General features: G+C 45.5%; 2 protein-coding genes across 4 annotated transcripts in view; both read right to left on the bottom strand.

The window, feature by feature from the left end:
* Nucleotides 1-5,455, bottom strand: part of LOC126563709 (cadherin-related tumor suppressor) — a 38,509-nt gene extending 33,054 nt beyond the window's left edge. Inside the window, exon 1 of the mRNA XM_050220353.1 lies at nucleotides 106-5,455. Coding sequence (XP_050076310.1) covers nucleotides 106-5,454 — 5,349 coding nt within the window. The 5' untranslated portion in view covers nucleotide 5,455. The remainder of the gene's footprint in view (nucleotides 1-105) is intronic.
* Nucleotides 5,456-15,908: 10,453 nt separating this feature from the next.
* LOC126565781 (ral GTPase-activating protein subunit beta) lies at nucleotides 15,909-23,325 on the bottom strand. 3 transcript variants are annotated; one of them, XM_050222989.1, is made up of 16 exons: nucleotides 23,041-23,325; nucleotides 22,742-22,961; nucleotides 22,479-22,508; nucleotides 21,992-22,390; nucleotides 21,666-21,926; nucleotides 21,165-21,590; nucleotides 20,892-21,062; nucleotides 20,420-20,524; nucleotides 20,202-20,342; nucleotides 19,587-20,124; nucleotides 19,304-19,518; nucleotides 18,688-18,849; nucleotides 18,245-18,385; nucleotides 17,618-18,175; nucleotides 16,106-17,558; nucleotides 15,909-16,023 (listed from the first exon to the last, which is right to left on the bottom strand). In XM_050222989.1, exons 1-16 carry the CDS (start codon nucleotides 23,230-23,232, stop codon nucleotides 15,909-15,911), a joined length of 5,127 nt encoding a protein of 1,708 aa, XP_050078946.1. In that variant the 5' UTR covers nucleotides 23,233-23,325. The 3 variants fall into 3 exon arrangements, with proteins under 3 accessions (XP_050078946.1, XP_050078947.1, XP_050078948.1); XM_050222990.1 differs by having other exon boundaries at nucleotides 17,618-18,385; XM_050222991.1 differs by lacking the exons at nucleotides 20,892-21,062; nucleotides 21,165-21,590; nucleotides 22,479-22,508.
* Nucleotides 23,326-23,408: the final 83 nt, after the last annotated feature.

Below are 23,408 nucleotides of genomic sequence, written 5' to 3'. Positions count from 1 at the left end.
TAGATACATATTCACACTTTTTGTGTGGGTGTATTACGATGTTATCTTAACCCCGTCTTTCTCACACACCCGTTATCTCGGCGAACAGCAACAATGGCTACTTACCCGGGTGCTGGTTGTCCTGGGCACGGAACCGACGGCAACAGCATACACTTCCACGTCGTAGTGCTCGATACCGGCTTCGCGGTCAAGCTCAGCTGCAGTCGAGAGAATGCCGAGCTTGGTGTCGATGTCAAAAAGACGATTAACCTGGCGCCCGTTAGCACCGGAGGTTACGTTTGTCACGTAGTACTCGATGTCCGAGACCGAGTTGAGATAGGCCGACACCGTCAAAATACTGGTGCCGATCGGTTCGTTCTCTGATACACTGCCCGAAAGGTCCTTTTTGGCAAACACAGGTCCTCCAGTACCGCTACCGGCTGCTCCTGTCGTAAGCACGGTGATGTAGGCATCACTACTTTTTCGTTCCGCCTGTACTGCTTCGTCCGTTGCCCGTACGGACAGTTGATAGCGAGTGTCTGGCTTGGTTATTGGCTTGCGAAGCGTTATAACACCCGTAGTTCGATGCAATTGGAACAGTTCCATGTTGCCGCCGATCATCTCGTAGGTAACGAGCCCATTCGAACTCGAATCGGCATCCTGTGCGTGAATGCGCATAATTTCCGTAATCGCACTGTCCCGCAATGGCAAAATCGCAGCATTCATCGATACAAACACGGGCGCGTTGTCGTTCACATCCTCGACTATTACAGTGACCAACTTTTCGGCGGAAAGCCGCTGGGCTGGTGGGGCAGCTTGATCAGTGGCTAGCACAGTCAATCGGTATGTGTCGATGGCTTCTCGATCGATTAAGTGCAGAGTGTGAATTACTCCTGTCGTTGGGTTGATGCCAAAATGACGCTCACCGTCACCATCTTGCGGATCTTGGTGAGCGATCTCGTATCGCACCTTTCCATTTAATCCTGAATCAGGATCTTCGGCCGTTACGGTAACGATAGGCGTATTCAGTGGTATTCCTTCGCGAATTTGCCGCACGATGGCCGTGTTTGGGAAGGCAGGCGGATTGTCATTAGCATCGATTACGTTGACCGCAAATAGGATTGTAGTGGCAAGTCGCGGATTTCCTCCGTCAGCGGCCGAAATGTTTAACGAGTAACTTTGAGTGTCCTCATAATCGAGACCCCTGTGAAGATAGAGAGCGCCGGACAGTGCATCAATATGGAACGTGTCTCGTCGGTTGCCAGCTGCAATCGAGAAGGCAATTTGTGCATTTGCGCCAAGATCTAGATCGGTTGCACGGAAACGCATAAGCTCGGTACCGATCGGTGTCGTCTCTACGATTGCAATTTGGCTAAGCGTTTGCGTGAACTCAGGTGCATCATCATTCTCATCCAAAATTTCAATCGTGACGGTAGTGGAAGCACTCAACCGATGCTGTTTCGATGCGTCATGAGCGACTACTGTGAGTTGATATGAAGCTGTTGTTTCGCGATCGAGAGCACGTGCTAGCGTAATCTGTCCGGTAGAATCGTCGATAGCAAAGCGCTCTGCCCTGTTTCCTTCGGCAATATAGTAAAATACATCGCCGTTCAGTCCTTCGTCTGCATCGTGTGTGTAAACGCGAACGAGCTGCGTGCCAATCGATGCACCCTCGGAAATTTGCACTCGGTAAGGCGCCCTCACAAACACTGGAGCATTGTCATTCACGTCTGTGACGAAAACTTTGATCTTAACTCGATCTCGAAGTCGAACGGCACCATTATCCGACACGGTTGCCTCTAGCGCCAGAAAATTCTGGCCACCAAGTGCTTCCCGATCGAATGACCGCCGCGTGCGAATGAATCCGTTTCGTGAATCGATACTGAAATCTTCTTCGTGATCCTTACTAGATGAAGAGGAGGCTGATAACGATGAAGATGACGATGTAGATGAAAGCGTGTAGATGAGCTCAGCATTTCGTCCGATATCACGATCAATCGCCGTCAGCTTGCCCACGAACGTGTCCGGTGGTTCGTTCTCGGCCACACTAAAAACGAACGTGCCATTTGTAAACTGTGGTGCGTTGTCATTTTCGTCGATGACGTGCACAATCACTGGTACAGAAGAACTACGCGGTACTGGTTGGCCTTCGTCAGCACACGCAACTGTCAATGCGTAGTAGTCGCGCTCCTCGCGATCTAAAGCACTGCGCACGAACAGATAACCATCGGGAAAGATGCCAAATTTTCCATCCACATTACCTTCCACGATGGTGTACGAGATTCGACCGTTCGGACCAACATCTGCATCTGACGCGGCCAGAGCAAAAAAGCGCGAGTTTACTGGCATAGATTCGAGCAATGATGTTTCGTATGATGTGTGGTCGAACACTGGCGTATGATCGTTCACATCCTCCACCGTCACCTGGACCGTTGTGCGTGTTGTCAACGATGGATTACCACCGTCTGTGGCACTAACCTCTAGGGACAGCACTGTGCCCGGTTCGATATTGATGGAACGGTTAAGGTAGATCACACCACTCGATTCGGCAACGCGGAACAGGCTCTCCGGATTGCTGCTCAATCCGAAACGCACCTGGCTATTGGGACCGATGTCCTCGTCTTTTGCTTTGGCCACATACACTTCCTGTCCTACGGCGGCATTTTCAGGCAAGCGTATCTCATCATGATCGAACAAGAAAGCGGGAGCATTGTCATTCACGTCAACCACTGTAATGTTCACTGTGGTTTCACCATATGCGAGGCCATTGCGTGCTGCCACTGTGAGTTGGTAGAACGAATGCTGCTCGCGATCAATGTGATGTGTTGTGCTTATAACTCCCGTGCGCTCATGTACACGGAAACTGGCGGCAGAATCACCGCGAACGATCGAAAACACGAAACTGGACGAACCTGTGGATGATGAGCCTGTCGCCCACCTTGTACGTACTTGCCCCACCTCACGTTCTAGTGGAGCTTTTGGAAGTTTTTCGCGTCCGTTGTCTTCCAGCAGACGAAACTCGTAACCGGTGCCGGTGGGTGTATCGAATCCAATCTCTTCGACGAGTGACTCCTTTACCACCTCCACCACTGCGTCCTGTTCGGCACGACGTCCACCACTGTCCTTGCAGCCCACTATCACACGATGAACCGGCTTGGACGATTTTGCAAGAGTTGAGCGTAGTGTTAGTGCTCCAGTTGTTGCATTAATAGCAAACAGAGCTGCATCGGTGATTGGACCACCCACCAGCTCATATTGCACGATAGCATTCTCTCCCTCATCTCGGTCAATGGCTGACAGTTGCACAACCAGCGTGCCTGGTGGAGCATCTTCACTCACTGCTACAAAAAACGCACGAGGATACAGTTCTGGACTGTTGTCGTTGGCATCCTCGATTGTGATGCGTACGGTAGCGCTAGAAGATTGTGGTGGAGAACCGTGATCACGTGCGATCACTACCAGAGTGTAAGTCGCGATCTGTTCACGATCGAGTGATCGACGGGTGGAAATCTGTCCTGATAATGCGTCTAGCTCGAAGGTGCCGGGATAATTACGTTCCACACTTGGATGAAACGTGTATGTAACACTGCCATTCGTGCCCTGATCATGATCGACGGCTGTTAGTGCAACAACAACAGTACGTGGCGGTGATGTTTCACTGAGCGTTACGTTAAGCAATGGCTGCGCAAAGGCAGGCGCTTCATCATTCTCATCCAAGATCGTCACTTTAAGCTGAGTGTGTGCCCACTTAGGATTTGGACCACCGTCTCGTGCCGAGATGCTCAGCTCGACATGGCCGAGCACTTCGCGATCGAGAAGCGCACGTGTCGTGATAAGACCCGATGAAGGATCGATCCGGAACCATTGATCTCTATTGCCTGCGACAAAGTCGTAGAAAATTTGAGCATTCACACCAGTGTCCTCGTCCGTAGCAGTAATGCTGGCCACGTACGTGCCAGGTGGGGCCAGCTCACTTAGCACTGCCGAGTATTCCGACTTCTCAAACACCGGCTCGTGATCGTTGACATCGTTGACGTGAATGATGAGATGGGCGGTGGCAGTTCGGGGCGGTACACCACGATCGATAGCGACCACGGTAAGGTTATATTTGCCTATTTCCTCCCTATCAAGCACACCATTTACGCGCACGATATAGAAGCTAGGAGACTTTTCCAAACGAAAGTGTTGCAGATCATTACCGGCCACGATGCGCAGACTAGTGTCACCGTTCAGTCCTTCATCTGCGTCCACTACCGAGACGGCCGCTACTACCGAACCGTTGGCAGCGTTTTCGTCTACCGTAGCAAACCGGCCAGTCGGTGGGAAGTACTGAAACCGTATCACGGGATCATGATCATTCGTGTCCACAAGATTCACTGTTACGTATGTACGGCCATCCTGGCGTGGCGTACCGTGGTCACGTGCAAACACTGTAAACACGCAGCTCTTGGGACAGCTTCGGCCCCCTTCGTGACAGTTTTGATGCGGGCAGGTGAGTTGCTCAGTCGTCGCAATCACACCCGTTTCCGGATCAACGGTAAACTGCGTTTCGGCATCGGCCAAATAATAGGTTATTTTGCTATTGTCACCTAAATCACTGTCGGAAGCCATCACTTGCAAAACGGGCGTGCCTGGTAGAACGCTCTCATTTAGCGACACGATGTAGTCGCTGTGATCGAAAATGGGCGGATTGTCATTTACGTCTAGGATTGTTACATTGACGCGAAGGTAACCGTACCGTGCCGGTTCACCACCATCCCGCGCCGAAATGTTTAGTGCGTAGAATCCGCGACTTTCGCGGTCCAGCTTGCCGGTTGTCTCCAGATGTAGATAGTAGACGTCACCATTTGGACTGGTTGTAACGGCAAGCCGGAACTTTTCGTCGTGATTGCCATCCACAATTCGATAATCGTCCGTCACGCCGTTCTCTCCCGCGTCCCTGTCGGTAGCGGCGTCCAGCAGTAATCTGGTACCTGTGATAGCGCTCTCAGAAAATGAAATGGCAATCGTGGGCTCCGGAAACTCCGGCGCATTGTCATTCACGTCCAGTACCGTGATGCGTACTTCGATCGGGTATGTCGGTTGGCTGGAAAGTATCACCAAATCGTACCGATCGGCCCGTAAGGCTTCTCGATCCAGTATGGCGTTTGTTTTGATCTCACCAGTATTTGCATCCAAAACGAATTCTCGCGGTGGTTCATTGAAGCGGTACGTAAAACCAGGCTTAGTAGGAATATATCCCACAACCGTGCCCTTCGGCTCATTCTCAAACACATTGAATTGTACGCGCGTCTCGACCGCCCGCGACTGCATTGTCCCGTCGCTGGAGGAACGGCGCCTGGGCATGATTACCACGCCCGGTCCTGGCCCCGGCCCTGGACCGGGACTGTGTGCTCCCACCTGTTCGAAGGCTAACAGCCCCAACGTTACCACCAGCAGCCAACAAATGATATTCGTAATATTGGCACAACACATCTTCACTGCTTCTTTTTTCCCTAAACTTATGCTACGCGGAGCACTTTTTTCCCCTCCGAAACTTTCCTTTCTTCGGTTTGATGTTTCACTCGAACACGACAGACACTGCCAGGGTGTCTTATGGGATGACACGTTGGGAATAGGCACCTCCGGCCACCTTTACACGTTTACTAGTCAGGTACGTCATAATATTGCCAAAATGTAGTTAAACCGTTGCATTTTGTTACTTCGGCTGAACTTATTATGCTGCCTCATACTGCCTGCCATCTGATATCGCTGGTACCGCATCGATTCACTGCTGAAGCCGCCCACACTTGTAGGCTTCCACCATTCTGCCAGACAAATGAACTATCACTCACAAAAACCCGAAAAGAAGCACAGTCGCACAAGCTATTTTTTAAATTACACTGCACACACCAAGTTTTGCTTAAGTTGATTGGATACTATGATTCAAGGCTTACTAAGCTAATGAGCTTTAACTGTAGATGTGGTATTTTCCAAGACACGTGAAAATCCTGTAACGAAAGTAAGAAGAAGAAAAGGTTAAGATACGTATAATGTGTTATTTATGATAACTTTTCTCTTTTCATTTAATTTAAATGAATTATTTTTTTGTGAATTAACAACTCGGCGGTAAGCGGTAATATTATCAACCGCAACTTAAAATAAATGCTTGAAAGTTTACGTCAAACAGATCCTGCGTTGTATTTTACCACATCATGATGCTGTCTCTTTGTTGAAACGCATGTTCCCATATAAAACAGTTAGAAAATTGCCTCTTGCCAAATTTTCAATTCAAGAAGCCGACATATTTTTTGCCTTTTTTTACTTTTTTTTTACTCGCCGTAGGGCGGATTGCAGCGCAGCATATATTCATAATTATAGTAAACAAGACAAGCATCTCTGTTTTGTCTGTAGTTGTCGTCGTCGTCGTCGTCTTACCGTACAAATATGGCTGCACGGCACACGCACACCTTGACAGTTTTTTTTTCTGTGTCTAATTTTTCCGGTCCCTTCTCTGTAACATTCATTCTTCGATGGCTCGCTCTGGGCTGCTATCGTCCCGTGTGTGGTATGTCAAGAGTAGCTTAGTCTGTTTCCTCCTCACAGACTCCCTCTAGAGCTTAAACACTCCCCAAGCTTTACCGTGCATACTAACCGATTAAGCGTGCAGCGTTTGCGAGTAAGTTTTACCCTTTCTCTCGAAAACTATGTTCATGTTTGATCTACGGGTCAATAGGTGCCTCTACGGGTCAATAGCGTTAAAAGGCGAAGATCTAGCAAAACTTTAGCAAAACATCATTAATTTACCAAAACTCATCTTCATCAAGATAATATTAAGGGTATAAAATTTATTCATCAAATACGTCCTCCCAAAATGAACGCCAACAATGCAATGAATGCTGTATCGATGCACTTTAAATTTTCAACCTTTCGCACTCTGAAAGCAAATTATGAGATCGCATGAAATATGTAAAATTCATACCAATGGAACAGGAAACATTTTGTGAGCAGATCAAGTCGTTAAGCGACCGGCAAAGCAGATATGCAACTATGAACGGGCGCATAATAATTTCGAAATAGCTTGAAACTTGTTTCGCTCGCGGCTAGACAACCCGAAAGCACACCAAAGCACAGAGGCTCGTAAGTATGGCTGCGAGATGCTGTGGCCCGGACCCGGTCGACCCAATCGGTGGTAGTGCGGAGATGGTGATTTTTCGTCCCTCGCGCATTCCTTCGCGCGAACGGTTGGCGTAGAGCGGTGAAGTCCGCCCAACACATTGGCAAACCGCACAACACACGGCATGGAGCAGATTGCCGTAGCCGGGCAATAGTCTTGCTGGGGTTTTCTGTCTTCCCCGCTTTTCTCGCCCCAAACAAGGCCGCTTCTTCGGAGTCGGAACCCATGTTCTGGATGTTGGTTGAACTTTGCTGCTGTGTATGCCTGCGCTGGCGTAAAAAGGGGGTGAAGACAATCGGTACCAATACACTGTTGCGGTTGTTGCGATCGCAAACACACAGTCTAGCCTGGACAGTTCGGGGCGAACACATACAAAGCCACGGCAGATAGCATACGATTCTGAGCCCGCGCAATCTTTTATGTGTCTGTAAACTCGTTCTTGCCTTTTATGTCGTCCTGGTACGGGCGGTGAGCGATTCTTCTCCGCATCGCAATGGCTCGCGACCGACCACGGTGACGACGACAACGACGACGATCGGTTGACCAGCATTTCTATATTAAGAGATACAGGTATTTACTTCATCATCATATTTTTAATATATAAATACTTTTTAACGCCGCTGCCCAAAGGCAAAGGGAATGTAAGTAAGATGAGAGAGACTGCGAGAAAAGAGAGGGAGAGAGAAGGAGAAAATGAGAGAGACAGAAAGATAATGGTAGAAAAAGAAAGAGACTGCGAAAAGCTTCGAGAAACAGGCAAGCTGCTCAAACCCGAAACCCGATTTTATGATGCATATTATCTTCGCTTCCTCTTTCATGTTGCTGTGTGTTCATCTCGCTTATGGCATTCTTTCTTACTATTGCGACTAACGAAACGATGCAGTGGGATATGCGGGGAGAGAGAACGAAAGCAAAAAATAAAAACCGAACCAACTAGGAACTAGGAAAAGGGAACGGGTGGGAGAGATGGAAGAAAAGGATAGGTGAAGGGAGCGAAGCGAAAGCTTTAAAAGAATGGCCACATAACCTACACATTCTTGAACGAGCTCGGGTCAGCGAGATTTTCTCTTTTCGATACGAAGGAATTGTTTCCCTTTTTTATTTTCCTTTGCTGTTGTTGTTGTATGTCTTCCGCTCTTTCTTGCTTTATCGTCGTCTTAGCTGTGTCTTCGTGTACTTGTGAGCTTTTTTGCAAGCAGCGCTGGCCAGCGCGGCAAAGCTACACGCACATGGCCGCGGATACACTCCCAATTTCATTGGACCAGTATTGGTGATAGGGAGAAGCGCACGCATACGCATCTGTACGCATTCAACCGCACGGTCCCTTGTTGGCCTGTGGTGTGCTTACGAAGTGGAGTTTTTCACCTTACGCTTAATTATTCATACCCCTCGCCGAGAATTCACCTGGACTCCCTTCGGTGTTACCTGTACCAGTGTTTGGTATGCACAAATACACACACGAGATCTGTCCGCCGCATAAACCCTTCACGCTGGACACGGTCTCTCTCTCCTTCTTGCCCATAAATGCTTAAGTTTGGGTAACACGGATCTCTGTTGCGCCACCATAAAACGTGATTCAGCTGCATGGTGTCGATGATGCTGTGTGCGCCTTTCGAGCTCTTCTCTGAACACAGGCATGCCATGAGAAACCACCGTCTGGTCGTACATTCCAGCCCGTTGCTTTATCGATCTCTTGAACGCGTTGCTTCTCTTTCGTGCTCCGGAGGAATAATGAACGAGGCTCGTTGTCTTCTTTACCAGAGCAAACAGGACGGCTTACTATAAACGAGCCCGTAATACAAACATTAGAAAAACACAAATTTTCTCCCCTTTCGCCCACATTTGCAATCAATGATCGTGATGGCGGCTACGGCGGTAGCAGTAGATGTTCGATGGCGTTTGTGCAGGCAGGTAGATTGCCCAAGTCTGAACCTTGCGTTTCCTTCGCAGCTTCACACCATGACACACACCGGACCAGACACATACCAACGCGAACTGTGTTCCCTCTCGAACACTCCCGGCCATGTTGAGCACTCTTTCGACGGGTTCGTTCCTGTTCGGGTGTAGCGTTTGGCCTCCAACCGACACCGAATGCCTTCGACATTGCTTACCATGTGCGCATTTCTCGCTTTTGCTCGATTGCCCTGATAGTTCTGGGGTGGCTGTAACCCTCTTTTGACTCATGACGCTGACACTAATCTCTGGCCCCATGCAGTGGTATGTAATATGGAGCCCCAATGTACAATGCTTTCCCGTTCGCGTTGCCTTCGTTGGTTGCCCGCTAGAATAGAGGGTGGTAGCATCATGTCCGTCTTTGCATGGACAACGTTGTCATGTTACACGTTCCCATCTCTCCGCTCGCCGAGAGCGAAACATCACTGCACTAAACTCGTTCCACTCATTTATCTAGTTCAGTTATGTTATAGTAATGTAACAAACAATAACGGATGAAGGGCGAAACGAAATATTACTAAAAAAAAACTACACACACAAAACTGCAGCTCGAAGTGCAAAATGGGCTTCAAAAGCGAGCGAGAGGGTTCGTCGCTTTTAAATCGCCTCCATCGTTGAAGTCTTTCGTACCGCTCATAGCTGGTAGAACGACAATCCGAGACGCCTTGCACTGGATTATTATTTATTCTTCTCCCCTATTTCCCCCTATGCTGTGACCACGGCAGAAGAAAATTCCAGCATCTTCGTTTGGCTGCGAGGGAAAAAGTGATCTGTAGCCCGCGGAAATGTCGAACAGACGATGTCATCCTTAAAAGCGCATCCCTTGGCACATCCCATGACTATGCGTCTATTGAGTAACGAAGCGGAATTTCTAGTATTACCATATTTGTCGATTCAATTACGTAAAGTTTCTCTCATTTCCTCTTATTATTACACCCTTACTTCCCGTAGAACGGATTCTTTCCTCTGCCTTCAATGCGTCTTGCAACGTGTTTATGTGTGCTATATCTATTGTTTACCTTTTAGCTTTGGTGCTTTGCGCTGTGTGTGTGTGTGTGTGTGTGTGTGTGTGTGTGTGTGTGTGTGTGTGTGTGTGTGTTTGTTTGCTTAAACTCTTGTTTGTTCTTGATCTGCTTCAATTATTTCAATCCGACCAGCCGTGCCTAGTTAAGGATCCTGTTAAATTTTCTGGGGATTGTTTTGGATTATCTTTCTTGGAAAATAATCTCTCAAGCGTTCGTTTTCCGTTTTTACGGTCATAAGTTTTGTCACAAAACTTTACCGTGGACGTGAATTTTTTCTCAAGTCAAGGATTATTTCAATGTTATTTCTTCTTCTTATTCTTTTTCTTCTTCTGGTTTAACGACCTCTAACGTCACGCCGACCATCGAATGGCTTAGTAGACTGCCGATACCACGTAGTTGGATTGTCAGTCCTCACTACGGGGGGACAATTCGGATGGGATTTGAACCCCGGTCCTGCACCACCGGGCCGGGCCACCTCTTCAATGTTATTTAAATTCTTTGAAGGGATAAAATTTTTACCAATCTCATGGTTGATATTTACGAAAATTAAATCAGCGATTTTCACAAACCCATTTCGTCTCCCAGTTATTTTCGTAATTTCGTCATCAACATCATGTCTTTCTGTACATAGGCATAGACCAATATTATTTAAATTTTATCGCGTTTTTATATGACGCTCTGTTGCTTAATACCGACGCAAAGAAAGATAAATTTTCTACATATCATTTGAACATCCGTCAAAGCTATGGTTCAACGGCTGATCCAATTTAATGCACGGGCCTTTAGCTTCGTTGCCATCGTTGTTGACTCTAACGTTTGCCGTCATTGGCCATACTTGCTTCGCACAGGAATCACAAATTAACTGTTCAAAAACGACTGGACCACTGGAACAAACGTTCATTAGTGCGCCAGCGTGGCATGACTCAGGCCCTTTTTGATATACAACAGCAGACAGTAGTAATAATGACACAGAAAAAAAAACACACACACACATACACATACACACACACACACAAGAGAAAATAATGGAGGTTTATCGTGAAATTACGATTTTAGAATAATTCAATGAATTGAACCAATCGATTGAAATTAGTTTTTTTCTTCAATTCTTGTTTGTTGCTTTTCACATGTTCCCAGCCCAAACTAGCAGCGTTTTGCGGACAACTCGTAACGCATCGTCATCTGCTAGTTCCCATGTTCTTTGGCATCTGTGCAGGTTCTACTTTATACTCTGATAATTTGTACGTCCTTAGCTAACAGCGATCGTTGTGATGTTTGGGAAGTTCAAACTTGAGCACACCGTTGACAAGCGTTCCGTGACAAAACAGTGACGGTTACGGCCAGCAGTGCTGGAATTGTCTAATTTTCAAACGAAGCATTTGGAATCGAGGAATTTTTAAGGTCTGGATACCGATCGAGTGCGGAAGTGCCACCGTGTCTGATTCACAGCACCAACGCTTCTCCTCTGCGCTATTCGCTCCGTTGTTTTCTTTCTTTCGTTCATGCACATGCTTATAATGAGGTAAAAAACCAAATTCCTCTAGATGATCGTACAAACGTGCTTCCATGGTTCCATCGTTGAAAATTTGTGTGCGTTTTTTTGTGGTATTCAACCATAATTCTGTTTTGATCATTGGTCCCGATGTGGGCAGAGTTCACCTTCCCATTGGCCAGAGACGCAGCGCACCCCAGACACAAAGCAAAATTTCTCATATTAGCTATTATGAAACCCGTACACGTTTTTCCTCTATTGCGCGCTCCGCAGCATTGTGCTGGAGGAAAGAAATCGAAAACTAGCACCGGCCTTTTTTCGGTGGCACGAAGCAGTAGTGAGTGGAAGGAAGCTGGAAAAGTACGGTGGCAATCGAAAATTGCTGAATCAAAGTTGAAAAATAAAAGAGAAGAACAACACTCCTCTCCGAAACACACTACGCGACTCCAATAAGAGTCCTTGCTTGGTAGCGTAGTTCTCAAGTGGGACAAAAACAGTAATAGGCGCAGCCCAGTAAATAATAGCAATACACCAACCACAAAAAAAGCTAACATCACCCCACCAACCAGACTGCTGTTACTGTGCGTATTGTGTGTGTGTGTGTGTGTGTGTGTGTGTGTGTGTGTGTGTGTGTGTGTGTGTGTGTGTGTGTGTGTGTGTGTGTGTGTGTGTGTGTGTGTGTGTGTGTGTGTGTGTGTGTGTGTGTGTGTGTGTGTGTGTGTGTGTGTGTGTGTGTGTGTGTGTGTGTGTGTGTGTGTGTGTGTGTGTATGTGTGTGTGTGTGTGTGTGTGTGTGTGTGTGTGTGTGTGTGTGTGTGTGTGTGTGTATGCGCGTGCGTGCGTGCGTGCGTGCGTGCGTGTGCGCGTGCGTGCGTGCGTGCGTTTGTGTGGCTGTTCCTTTTTGTGTTTGTGTGCGTTTGTGTGTTTGTGTTCGTGTGTGTGTATGCGTTTTCGGTGTGTTCAGCTTTTGCGCTTATAATATTCGATTATACAATTATATATAATTTCCCATAAATAGTACTTGACTTTGCTGTTCAAAGAAATTAATTGGGATTAGGTTTCAAATCTTCATCATCATCATCATCATGCCAACAACGAACAGAAAGTAAAAAAAAAACAAAACTAAAAATTAATTTTGAAGGTGCACTGTACTATCGACCAAAGCATACATTTAAGGGTAGTTCGCTTAGAGTGCGTGATGCTGGTGGCAACGGCTGGGAGCATACCAGACGATTGATTGTTATAGCAGAATCATTCGGCCTAACAGACTTATTTAAAAAAAACTTCTCTGATGCCCGGCGTTAATTTTGACCGCTGTTGCTGATTGGGAATCGTTTGATCTGATTTGGAATTGATTATGGAAACAGAAAATGTCATTGTTTTTTAAACTGAAAAAGTCATTCTATTTTAATTTCCTTGAATGCTGAATCGTTAACCCATGTAAGAATCGGACGGTGGTAAAGCACTTCCAAAATGCTGTTTATAAGGGATGAGGAAAAAATAGTTATTCTAAAAACAATTTCAGATAAGACAAGACTGACAATAATATTCAAACTTCATGCTGGAGGCAGCTTGAATCATTCCGAACAGATAGAAAGGTGCACCATGTGACTATGGTCTGGGCATTGGACAGGAAGGCATCCCGTATATACCTGCACAGGCAAAGGATGCGGTTCTCGCGTGAACCGTCAGTCGTCTGGTGCAGCTTCGAATGGTGAGAGAACAAGGTAATTCAGCGAAAATAAACAGCCACCAAAAAAACACTTTCCAACTACTGGCCGTTGTCGTAAGCCCGGTTGTTCGCTTTACGAATTTTAATTGAAAGCAACAATTAAGCGAAAAACAAAATCCCCAACATAAGCAACAAACAAGCAAGCATTTGCCGTCGTTCTGCCCGTTTGCTACCGGTTATCGGTATTTAGTCGGTGTTCCGTGTCCACCTTCCTGCGCCCTTTTGAGGCTATAATTGTTGCAGAAAGGACTTACGGCTTGCAACCATCTCCCCGGATCACGGCCGGCAAGGAAATGGCTATTGGAAAGAAACTGGTTCGATGAGTCCAAAAGCGGGTAGAGTTTGTCATAGTCTCTCTTTTCGATGTTTCGAACGAATGGATGAGCGTACGGGCGAGTATACGAACACTCCATACATATTATATGTATAAAAAAAAACACACACACACATACACATATACACACTATAGCACATCCATCCCTCTCCATAAAGTCGTTTCTTTGGATAATTTTTGAAAATGTGTCCGCTCTAGACGGTACTATTCAGGAATATTGACCACGTTCCAGTCGGGAAAAGGGAAAAATTGAACACACACACTTATGTATAGGTACGAGCATTTAGAGGAAACAACGTGTGCGAGGTGTGTCAAATGGGATGAAAGGGGACGAGCATGGTCATCACGTTTTACATCTTTCTTCTCCAATCATTCATTTCATCGAGCCTTGGTCCCGCTGCGGTCCCAAATCATCTCCGTGTAGGATGTCCGTATTGCGTGTTCAAACATGCGGCCGCACACACAAAAAGGATGCGCGATCGTCACATTCCGTTGCATCTTCTGCCTGCTGCTGCCTGGTGGTGCAATCTCCACTCTCGTTTGGCTCCCTTAGTTAGCCTAATATTTATCGGACGTCCTCAAGTTCGGCACTGTATTCGCGCGGTTTGCATTTGTTATTGTGATTTTTACTTCATTCATTTGTTTCACCCTGAGCCAACTAAACTTATTACTGCACTTTGCTATTTTCTAAAAGATTGTCGGTACATCTAAATCTCTATCGATCGTGTGTGATTTTATGTAATCAGGACACGAAGGGAAACAATCACAGAGTCATGTTGCCTTTTGTAATTTTTTACCTGTAGTTTTCCAGCTCGGATAATTTCGTCTAACCCAAACATTCGAGTAAATGCACTTGCTGTACTCTCGTTCGTTGCTGCCGTTTTACTATGGCATTGGTATCCCGCAAGACCTGGTAGCCGCTGCCGTGTGTGATCCTTAACGCACGGCGAAACTCGGGAAAATATTTTACCCAAATTCCTGTATATTGTAATTTTCCCCTCTCTTCGGCACTAGCTTTATTTCCTTTTTTATTCTTTCTCTCGGTTACCCTTCTTCGCACACACTAGCACTCCACTTTTGCACACAAAAGCAACAAACGGGCGTGAACAGCCTACCTGCACTCATTGACTGGTGCGTGGAATTCACATACAATCGTCGCCTTTAAAGAAACGACGGCAGAGAACGAGGGCCTATAAAACTTCTTTTCAGTCGAGTTTAATCGAATCATCACTATTTTGGTAGTGTTACTACAACTACTCAAAACCTATTTCACGCATTACATGTTTGAGCACCTTGTAATATCGACTGCATAAACTTTAATTTTCCTTAAATGCCCTCGTTGCAAGGGAACATTGACCACTGCTAGGGATCACACTTGGGACACTTGGGTGCACGCGGAACGCAGATAAAGATGATCACAGGCACATTCGTGGAAACGTCTGGGAATTTAGAGCGATTCCTCCTCCGGTTGCACAAGAACACGAAGCTAATGCAAACTTAGTCAACGCAAACGATTTTCCACTTAGCCTCACAGTCACTCTTTTTGCTCTATGTTGCCCGCGATCGATCGTGTGCCCTTTCGACGACCGTTATGTTGCGCGAACGAGTTGGTACTAGTGGCTGGATGCGTCTGGCGATCGTGTGAAGCGCAGCCGCTCTGAAGATCTTACGCACACATAGGCAACATAAGAAGTTTTGCATGATCTCAGCCGATGAGAGAGAGAAATTTTTTGCCGAGATTTGACACATGAAAGTGTCTATTAAACATATAAGTTTATAATTCGCAACATCCTAAGTAACTAAGGATTTAGTTTAGTTATTAGTTTAGTTATTTTCGTATAGCCAAAATCTACTTTTAAAGTAAAATTTAATCATTTTTGTTATATCAATTTCGTTGCGCGCAAACCCTGCATTTGCTTCTTTACACAACACGCGCACACACAATAAACCAATTTGAAGGAAAATAAAAACCGGCCTTGGACAGTGGGAAAACAAAACAATTTTATTTAAAAAGTTTATACCTCATTTAATGTTCATTTTCCATAAAACTAAATAGATAAGTAAAAGGAATGTTTTGTAAGCGTTCGACTTTCGAATGTTTTATTTGATCGCAGCATTTGTTAGAAAATTAATAACTTTTTCTGTTAAATTTTATAATCTATAATCCTGAAACGAATTAATACTTCATTTGGGTTAGTTATAAATTTGCCTAACACTTTTAAGTCTGGCATCCATCCATTATATTGACGGTTTGAATAAGTCAGCCAACATCTCTGCTTCGGTCAGATCTTTTTTGTACTTGTGCATGATCTCTTGAATCTTGATTCGGCGCCGAACGTGTGGAGGTTGATACCTGTCAAATTAAGAATTGAAAAGAAAAAAAAAATAGTGCCACGCTATTCAAAACCTTAGTCAGTTGCACTTGCGAAACTTACGAATCATTGTCCAGACGTTTCCGTTTTGCCATATTGTACGCGGTTTGCCGAATGAGCGATCCAATTACTCGCTTACTAACGACCATTCCATCTATCAGGGGAATTGCAAAGTTCATACGTCCTACCGGTCCTTGGAGTTTGACGCGCAGTAAGCTAGAGGACAGTGCGTGCAAGTATATGATAAAACATTCACTAGAAGTCGTAGATGTTGCCGAACCGTGCTGGGCGGAATATCCCACTCGTGTGTAGTGCAACAGACTATCGATCGGGAACGTTAGGTGATCCTCGAAGCTTTCCAACCAAACGAGCAAAACCTTTGCCGTTGGCGCAGTGTAAAGCGTACTGGGCTTGGAAACCCCAGTTCTGCGACGCATAGGCGGAATTGGATCGGCCGATTTACTTATCGAACCGAGGCGAGCAGATTCGCTGTCTAGTGAGAACTGGCGTGGTTGATTGGAAGAGATGGAGGACGATCGTGGTTGTATTTCACTTACGCTACGCTCGTACGTTGTAGACGGGCTACTATTGCAATCGGTGACATCGTCCACAGTGATGTCTACTTTGTTATTACGGTTCGGCACCACAATTGCCATTTCCGAGGAAACGTCTGCCCAGTACAGTACCGTTTTCTCGCCATTAAGTTGCCATTCCTCGGGTGAGCGGTCATTCTTCTGCTCGTCATTTTGCTGCGGACATGATTTATGCTCACGCGGAATCTTCCAACTATTGCCGATGAAACCGGTCCAGCCAGCGTGCTCCTGAACGGTTACTGGCCATCCAATCGTGTACAGCATCCTCCAGAAATGAGCATCAATAGACGATAGATTATCAGGATCCATGTTGCCGATAATCTCTGCTTCCGTGCTCTGCCCGGCTTTCACATAGAACACGTATATAGTGTCGCAGGATCGTGGGGACATTTTGTCCAACATTTTCAAATCTTGACAAAACTCCGGTTTGGACGAATCAAGAGTTGTTAGCAATGGAGCACTGCCGTCAAGCTTTTGGCCAGCACCATTATTCTGACCAATCGTTAGGAAACCAAAGTGAGATAAGAAAAGTCTCGCCGCTTGAAACTCGTGACAGACGCTTGGTGGTGACGCTTCCTGCGCATGCCCCAATCCGTCGACGGAACATTCCGTTTCAGCCCACGAGAGCTTCTCATACCCAACCTGCTGCTCAACCAATCGGGCAAGCTGTTTGGTGGACTGATTGCCAATCTTTTGCTCTGCCGAATCCAATGTCGGGATGGAATAGTCCACGATACACGGAGGAATACGATCGACTGAATCCGGAAAGTATTTATATTCCACTTCTTGGCGCATCATAATATCGTTCATCGGTACAGGTCGTCCAGGGTTGGGAGCATGGTATTTTGTGCCTGATTTGCTGCGGGACAAATGACGCAACTGCATGGTCCAGGCATGACGACCGAAAGGACCACGAATAAGAACTGGAGAGAGTAAGAGACATTAAATATTTTGCTACATCTTTACAACAACAAAAACGTACTTGTAACCGTAGGCTGGGGATCCTGGTCGTTGCCCAGCGGTTCTTCAAACAGCGCAAGCACAGTCGAATTTTCCGTTACAAAATATTTAAATTTTTTTATTGCTTGCTCCTGGGGCAGCTCTCCCACATGCTCGCCAGAAGTGTTGGAATGCTTTGCCAGTACCACTTCGTCTAGCAGCGACGAAAGTGATTGCTTTCCACATTCATTTGGAAAGTAATCGATTTGTTCCAGTATCATTGTAAGCATGTTCTCCGCCGCATCACGCACTCGCATACTGGCCGGTTTGAGTTCCTTATCGTCCTTGTACTTGACCGGTTCGCCCGGTTTGCCGACACTTTTTGAACCTGATATACCCAACTCAACAACTTCCAGCACGATCGTTAGGCATTCTTTATCCTGCAGTAAGTACGGATGATTCATCAACCAGGCAGAGGTACATTGAAACGCCGCCACGATGGTGCTATGAAGATCCTTGATATGTGCTGGCGGTGGTCTTGAACATTGGTAACAAATGTAGTCGCAAATCCACTTTACAGCTCGTTTACATTCCAGCACATCTAAAAAAAATATTGCATCATTCAGTTGCGTTTCGGTTGCGATTACACATTTCATTGAGAAACAATTACCTGAATCTTTTACATGCATTCCTGCCAAACCGGTCAACAGTTCTAGTGCAGCAAGGGACACGTTGAGGTCGGTTTTCCAGGACGAAATCAAACGGTGACACACGAGATACGTTGCTCGCACAAACAACGCATGGGCGCTATCTGAGAGAGTGAAGGGAATTTGTTATTACAACTCTATTCAACAATTTAAGCAATGACAGGGACATATTAATGTTTCTTCACAAGCTACTGTAATTTAACATTTTGTGCTTTTTCTGTACTTTATGTACAGTACAAATCGTGTGTTGAGATAAGAAATTGTCTAAACAAAACAGATCGGCATACTATCTATATGAAACGAAGGACAGTACACATACTGTACTGGAATGGATAAAAAAAGCATTTGCAAGGGAAAGGGTAACAAGCGGAAGAAGTGAAGGAAGAGAAAAAAACTAACTAATTACCATAAATTGCAGATGAACTCAATTCTAACTCATGAATAATGTCGGATGAAAAATCATCAAAAGCCGGCAAACTAGAAGGTTCATTGCTAAGTGTTGCGGTACTGTGCCCACCGATGCTGGAATTGGCGCTGTTCATGGAGTAGGCACTCTTCTCGGAGCAGGCTAGCAGCGGCGTAAAGGTGCGTGTAAATGATGCGTACAAAATGGTGCGATGCAAAATGTTCGGTCAGACGATCGTTGAAAAATGACATGAAAAAATATTAACCAAAAGCAATGATTTTTTTTAATTGTTTTTGTCAACTATATTTGATCGTAAAACGTATGAAAAAGAAAATATCAAAACAAAACAAAAACAAATATATATATATATATATATATATATATATATATATATATATATATATATATATATATATATATATATATATATATATATATATATATATATATATATATATATATATATATATATATATATATATATATATATATATATATATATATATATATATATATATATATATTTGAAAATATTTTATACATTTGTAGCTGCATTGCGGTGAATAAATTCGAGCGGTCAAAAGAGAGGGAAAACATGTCCAGGACGAGCACTTACCCGAGCTGAGCAAATTGGATGTTTCAGCAGTGGGATGTAGCGAATGCAATACTTCAGCGGGACCTTTTTCTGTCTCCTCAAATGTAACAGCATCCTGAACACACAGATGCAAGCCACCTAGCAGCATGTGTGTGTTTTGCGGATCGGTTTCCACTTGCAAAGCGTTCATTAGAATATTTATGAGTCGCGGTTTAAGGTGAATGAAGGTGATACTTCTATAAAAAAAAGATTGTTTAACATAAACCACAACATAATCTTTATATTACAAGAAGGATATTCTCACCTATCATTGGGTCCACCCATAATATCGCGTATAGGGAGGGTCTGGAAATGAAGCGGAAGGATCAATATGGAAAGCAGAATGTTGATGGCTGCACGCCGCAGTTCAGTTTTGTTTAGGATCACATTTTGTGATCGCATCTTTAGTTCCTTCTCGGGCAATATATGCTCCAGGGCGCCAATGAATGAAGGCAACAGCACCTGAATACCTTCCAAATCAATGCGAAACAGGTCCGAAGAGTTGTATAGGATGCTGGCAAGCGTTTCCATACACTCCCGGTTATCGTTCGTTTTTAGACCTTGATGAAGGGCCATATAAAAGCGAGCCAAATACACGGGAAGAATTTCTTCACCCGTTTTCTTGGCACAGAATATGCGACACAGAGCGCCAAGTGCTTCTGCCTTCCCTGACTCGTATTTGTCGATCGTGAGGCCCGGCGCCACATCGTTTACCTCGGATAGGGAAGGTGGCTGTGACAAGCTGCCCTTACGATTGTCCATGATCATCGAGGAAGGGCGCCGTTTTGCTTCAGCCGCACGCTCTAGAAAGACACGCAAAAAAAAGGCGAAGGGTTGAAGTCCTCCGTGCTTTGGAGCTGTTTATTGTTCAAAAACTTGCTTTTGGTATTTTGCATCCATGTGTCTCCTCCTATGTGAGCCGCATCAAAAAGCCATTCACCGAAGAGGTGCAAAATGCTATTGCACCTGGGACGGTTTGCTGCCAACGGGTATCGATTTTCTTGGCACAATGAGAGCATGGCTGGAGGAAACGAAGATGAAAGATATTTACATTACGTTGGTCACACATACTTCCATCTCTCATATGTCCAAGCTTACATGAAAATCCAGTTGACGGTAAGGATGTTGATGGTGGCGCATTGTTCGGGTGATTGGACGAACTTCGACTGCTGGTAAGTCCACTGAATGAACCTTTTGTAAAGCCTGCAAACGACCCAAAAATATTAAATTATTAGTCATACTTGTAACAAAATCACCAACGTCACAAATGATAAACAATGTCAACGAGATTTTTAATTGTGCCATGATTTGAAACGGACCGATGTCGTCCACGTGTTATATAGCTTCTACTTTTCTACGGTCTATAGATTGTCTTATGAGCCGTAACGATCATGCCTGTTTAATTGGGTGCTATAGCAAAATATGATAGGCTACAAAGGACACGAAAAACAAAAAGTACAACAGAACTGTAATAAGGCCAATAAAAATTATACAGAACCTGACAGTATGTTAAACAACTACAAATAAGACACACAGTTCGGGGACGAACAAGCAAGTAAATCCAACGCACCCTTAGCTTGAGACGCCATCGAGATGACGGCATGCGCTGACGGTAGCGACGGAGCGACACTAAAGCTCTTCGCCAAGCGGCGTTGCAGCGGAGGCGTTGGAGAGTTTGCCGATCCGTTAGCGTCAGCGATGAGTAACGATGACTTGCCATTGCAAAATCCCGAACTATCAGCTATGATTGCGATCGTTACAATGTGATGGCATTAAAATGAGTGCAATGAAGTTAGTAAACAACCAGTCAGTCAAATTTAACACTAATCTATTGTGATTTTACCCTGATTTGCTGGCGATGCATCGTACGAAAAACCAAAACCCCCGGGCGCACTTCCCCCATTGCCGCTGTTTTGAACCAAAGCAGTAACGGAATTCGAGCTACATCCTACAACATTAACACTGTTTATGCAACCAGTTCCACCACCACCGCTACCACCACTACTACCTCCACCAGGAACGGCGTTAAGACCGGTACTCGAACTGTTGCTGCCAGCCCCAACAACGCCTAATGCAGCTCCGAGACCGAGTCCCCCAAGCCCTCCGCTAGCTCGTAGGGCACTTGTTTTGATCTCGCCTCCTGAGTGTCTAAAACTAATTACGGATCCACTACTGGAATGCATTCCACCACCACCACCAGTGCTTGTGAATGTCAGCTGATTGAAGTTTTCTAGGAGAGCATTTTCATCCATTCTAAATTGGGCTATGCCTTACGTGTAAATATAGAATTGGGCAAAAGTTTCAGGTAAAACAATCCACAAACGAGTTGCTAATGAACACTTACCGAGAAACGCGTCCACCAAGCCCGCGATTCCTTTTAAAGTCTTGAGGAAAATTTGGGGCAAATTCAGTAGACAGGGATGGTGTTGCGGTTCGATACCGTCCGCGTTGAGTAAGACGGCTTGTACAAATTGTGGTGTACGACTGATCACCTGCGGACAGCAAAGATCCGTCGGTGCTCCGAGGATCTTCAAAAAGCGAATCCAAGCTTGTGCGATCCCATCGTTGGTCATACCATCCGGCACCAGATGTGCATCTTCTTCAGCTACAAAAGTTAGGAGAAGGGCATGCTGTTCAATCGCGATGTGTAACTAATATGGTTTTGCTTACCAATTTTCATTTCTGGAAATGCTGGACCGTAAGTAAACTCAAGCAGCTTGGCGGTTAGTCCCAAATTTACACGATTCCACTGCTCAACGAGAGCAATACGGTGGCGCCAAGCAGCGCATGATTCCTGAAAAGTTTTCCATAATGACGGCGATGGAAAGCATCTGCTACACGCCAAAAGCCAAACTTCGAACAGGACGCTCAGCACACGCTCGCACAGCTGATCCCCTACGTCATCCTTGACGATCGGTGGAGCCAGCAGAATTTCATTGATAGCCAACAGAAACAGGAGCAAAGCTTCCCACGTTTCGACCGTGAGTATTTGCGAATTTTGGGCCGTGTCCTGTAACGTGCGCAACACACGATGGCACAGCACAGCCTGTCGATTTATTGTGTCCGTTCCTGTAAAAACCCGCCAGTAAATATGTTAATATTGGACTAACGAGTGCAAACAATCGGCAAAAGAATAACAAAGTGGAAAAGCGTTCACCTAGTTCCTGTTCGTAAATGAAAGGCCAGACTTGAAACGAAGAAAGATTGGAAAATCAGTGCATCAGTGGAGTTAGTTAGTGCCAATTGAGTGCGCGGATAGAGATCTACAGAGTCACACACGTGCATGCACACTCTAGGGTGGTATTAGTAGTTTATTGGTGCAAATCGCACCGATGTCATATACACGCACATGCCCACACGTGTGAGAATGCACTGTAGTTGGTGCATATTCAATTAACTGGTATGCCATAAGAATCGTACCTTCTCCCGGACGAGGCACAAAAAGATTATACAAATGTTTGATTATCTTCCGAACGTATGTGTTCGGATCATCAATGATTGGGCGTGGAACACTGATCTTGGTCTGCGGCAGCACGGCACTGATCCACTCGCAGTAGATATTCACCCCATCTTTAATGATGTCGTGCTCCGACAGGGGCAGCGACAATCCGTGACATATTACATCCATACACCATTGGACCTACGGAAAACGGGCAGGGAGACCAATGACGCTCAAGTATGTTATGTTACCTACACTTGTTGTTGCCTAGCAGGGTTACCTCTTGGTCCGTGTGCAGATTGCTCGGTTCTGCATTGTTGGTGATGCCCAATGTGCTGGCCAATTGCTTAATAACAACAGCTGCTACATCGCGTCCACCGACGATACTGAACTTTCCCAGTACGCTTTGCGTTTGGGCGTTGGTAATATTTTCCGCAATAATCGGATACAGTGAGGCCCACTCAGAATACATGTTGGTCTCACTATGTTCCCATCTACACGGAAAATTGAACGTGAGAAAAACGAAAGACAGTGATTTGCTTTCGTCAGCGAAATGTTGCTTTGTTTTGACGTTTAAATTGTCAGTGGGCCTCAAGCACGAGAAACAGAACTTGGAAAGTATAGGGTGTCTCGAATCTTATTTTTCTT

The sequence above is a fragment of the Anopheles maculipalpis genome, chromosome 3RL (assembly GCF_943734695.1).
Source record: "Anopheles maculipalpis chromosome 3RL, idAnoMacuDA_375_x, whole genome shotgun sequence".
Taxonomy (NCBI): Eukaryota; Metazoa; Arthropoda; class Insecta; order Diptera; family Culicidae; genus Anopheles; species Anopheles maculipalpis.
The sequence above is the reverse complement of the archived record's forward strand: the minus strand, read 5'-3'. Positions and strand labels throughout refer to the sequence as shown.

Bases quoted from the DNA above. Each gene is read 5' to 3' on its own strand.
- LOC126565781 (XM_050222990.1), bottom strand. From the start codon at position 23,232: ATGTATTCTGAGTGGGCCTCACTGTATCCGATTATTGCGGAAAATATT. The intron at 20,343-20,419 runs GTAAGCTTGGAC...CGTTTCCTCCAG, and splicing joins ACCGTCAACTGGATTTTCAT to CCATGCTCTCATTGTGCCAA. The intron at 17,559-17,617 runs GTACGTTTTTGT...TACTCTCTCCAG, and splicing joins TCCCCAGCCTACGGTTACAA to TTCTTATTCGTGGTCCTTTC.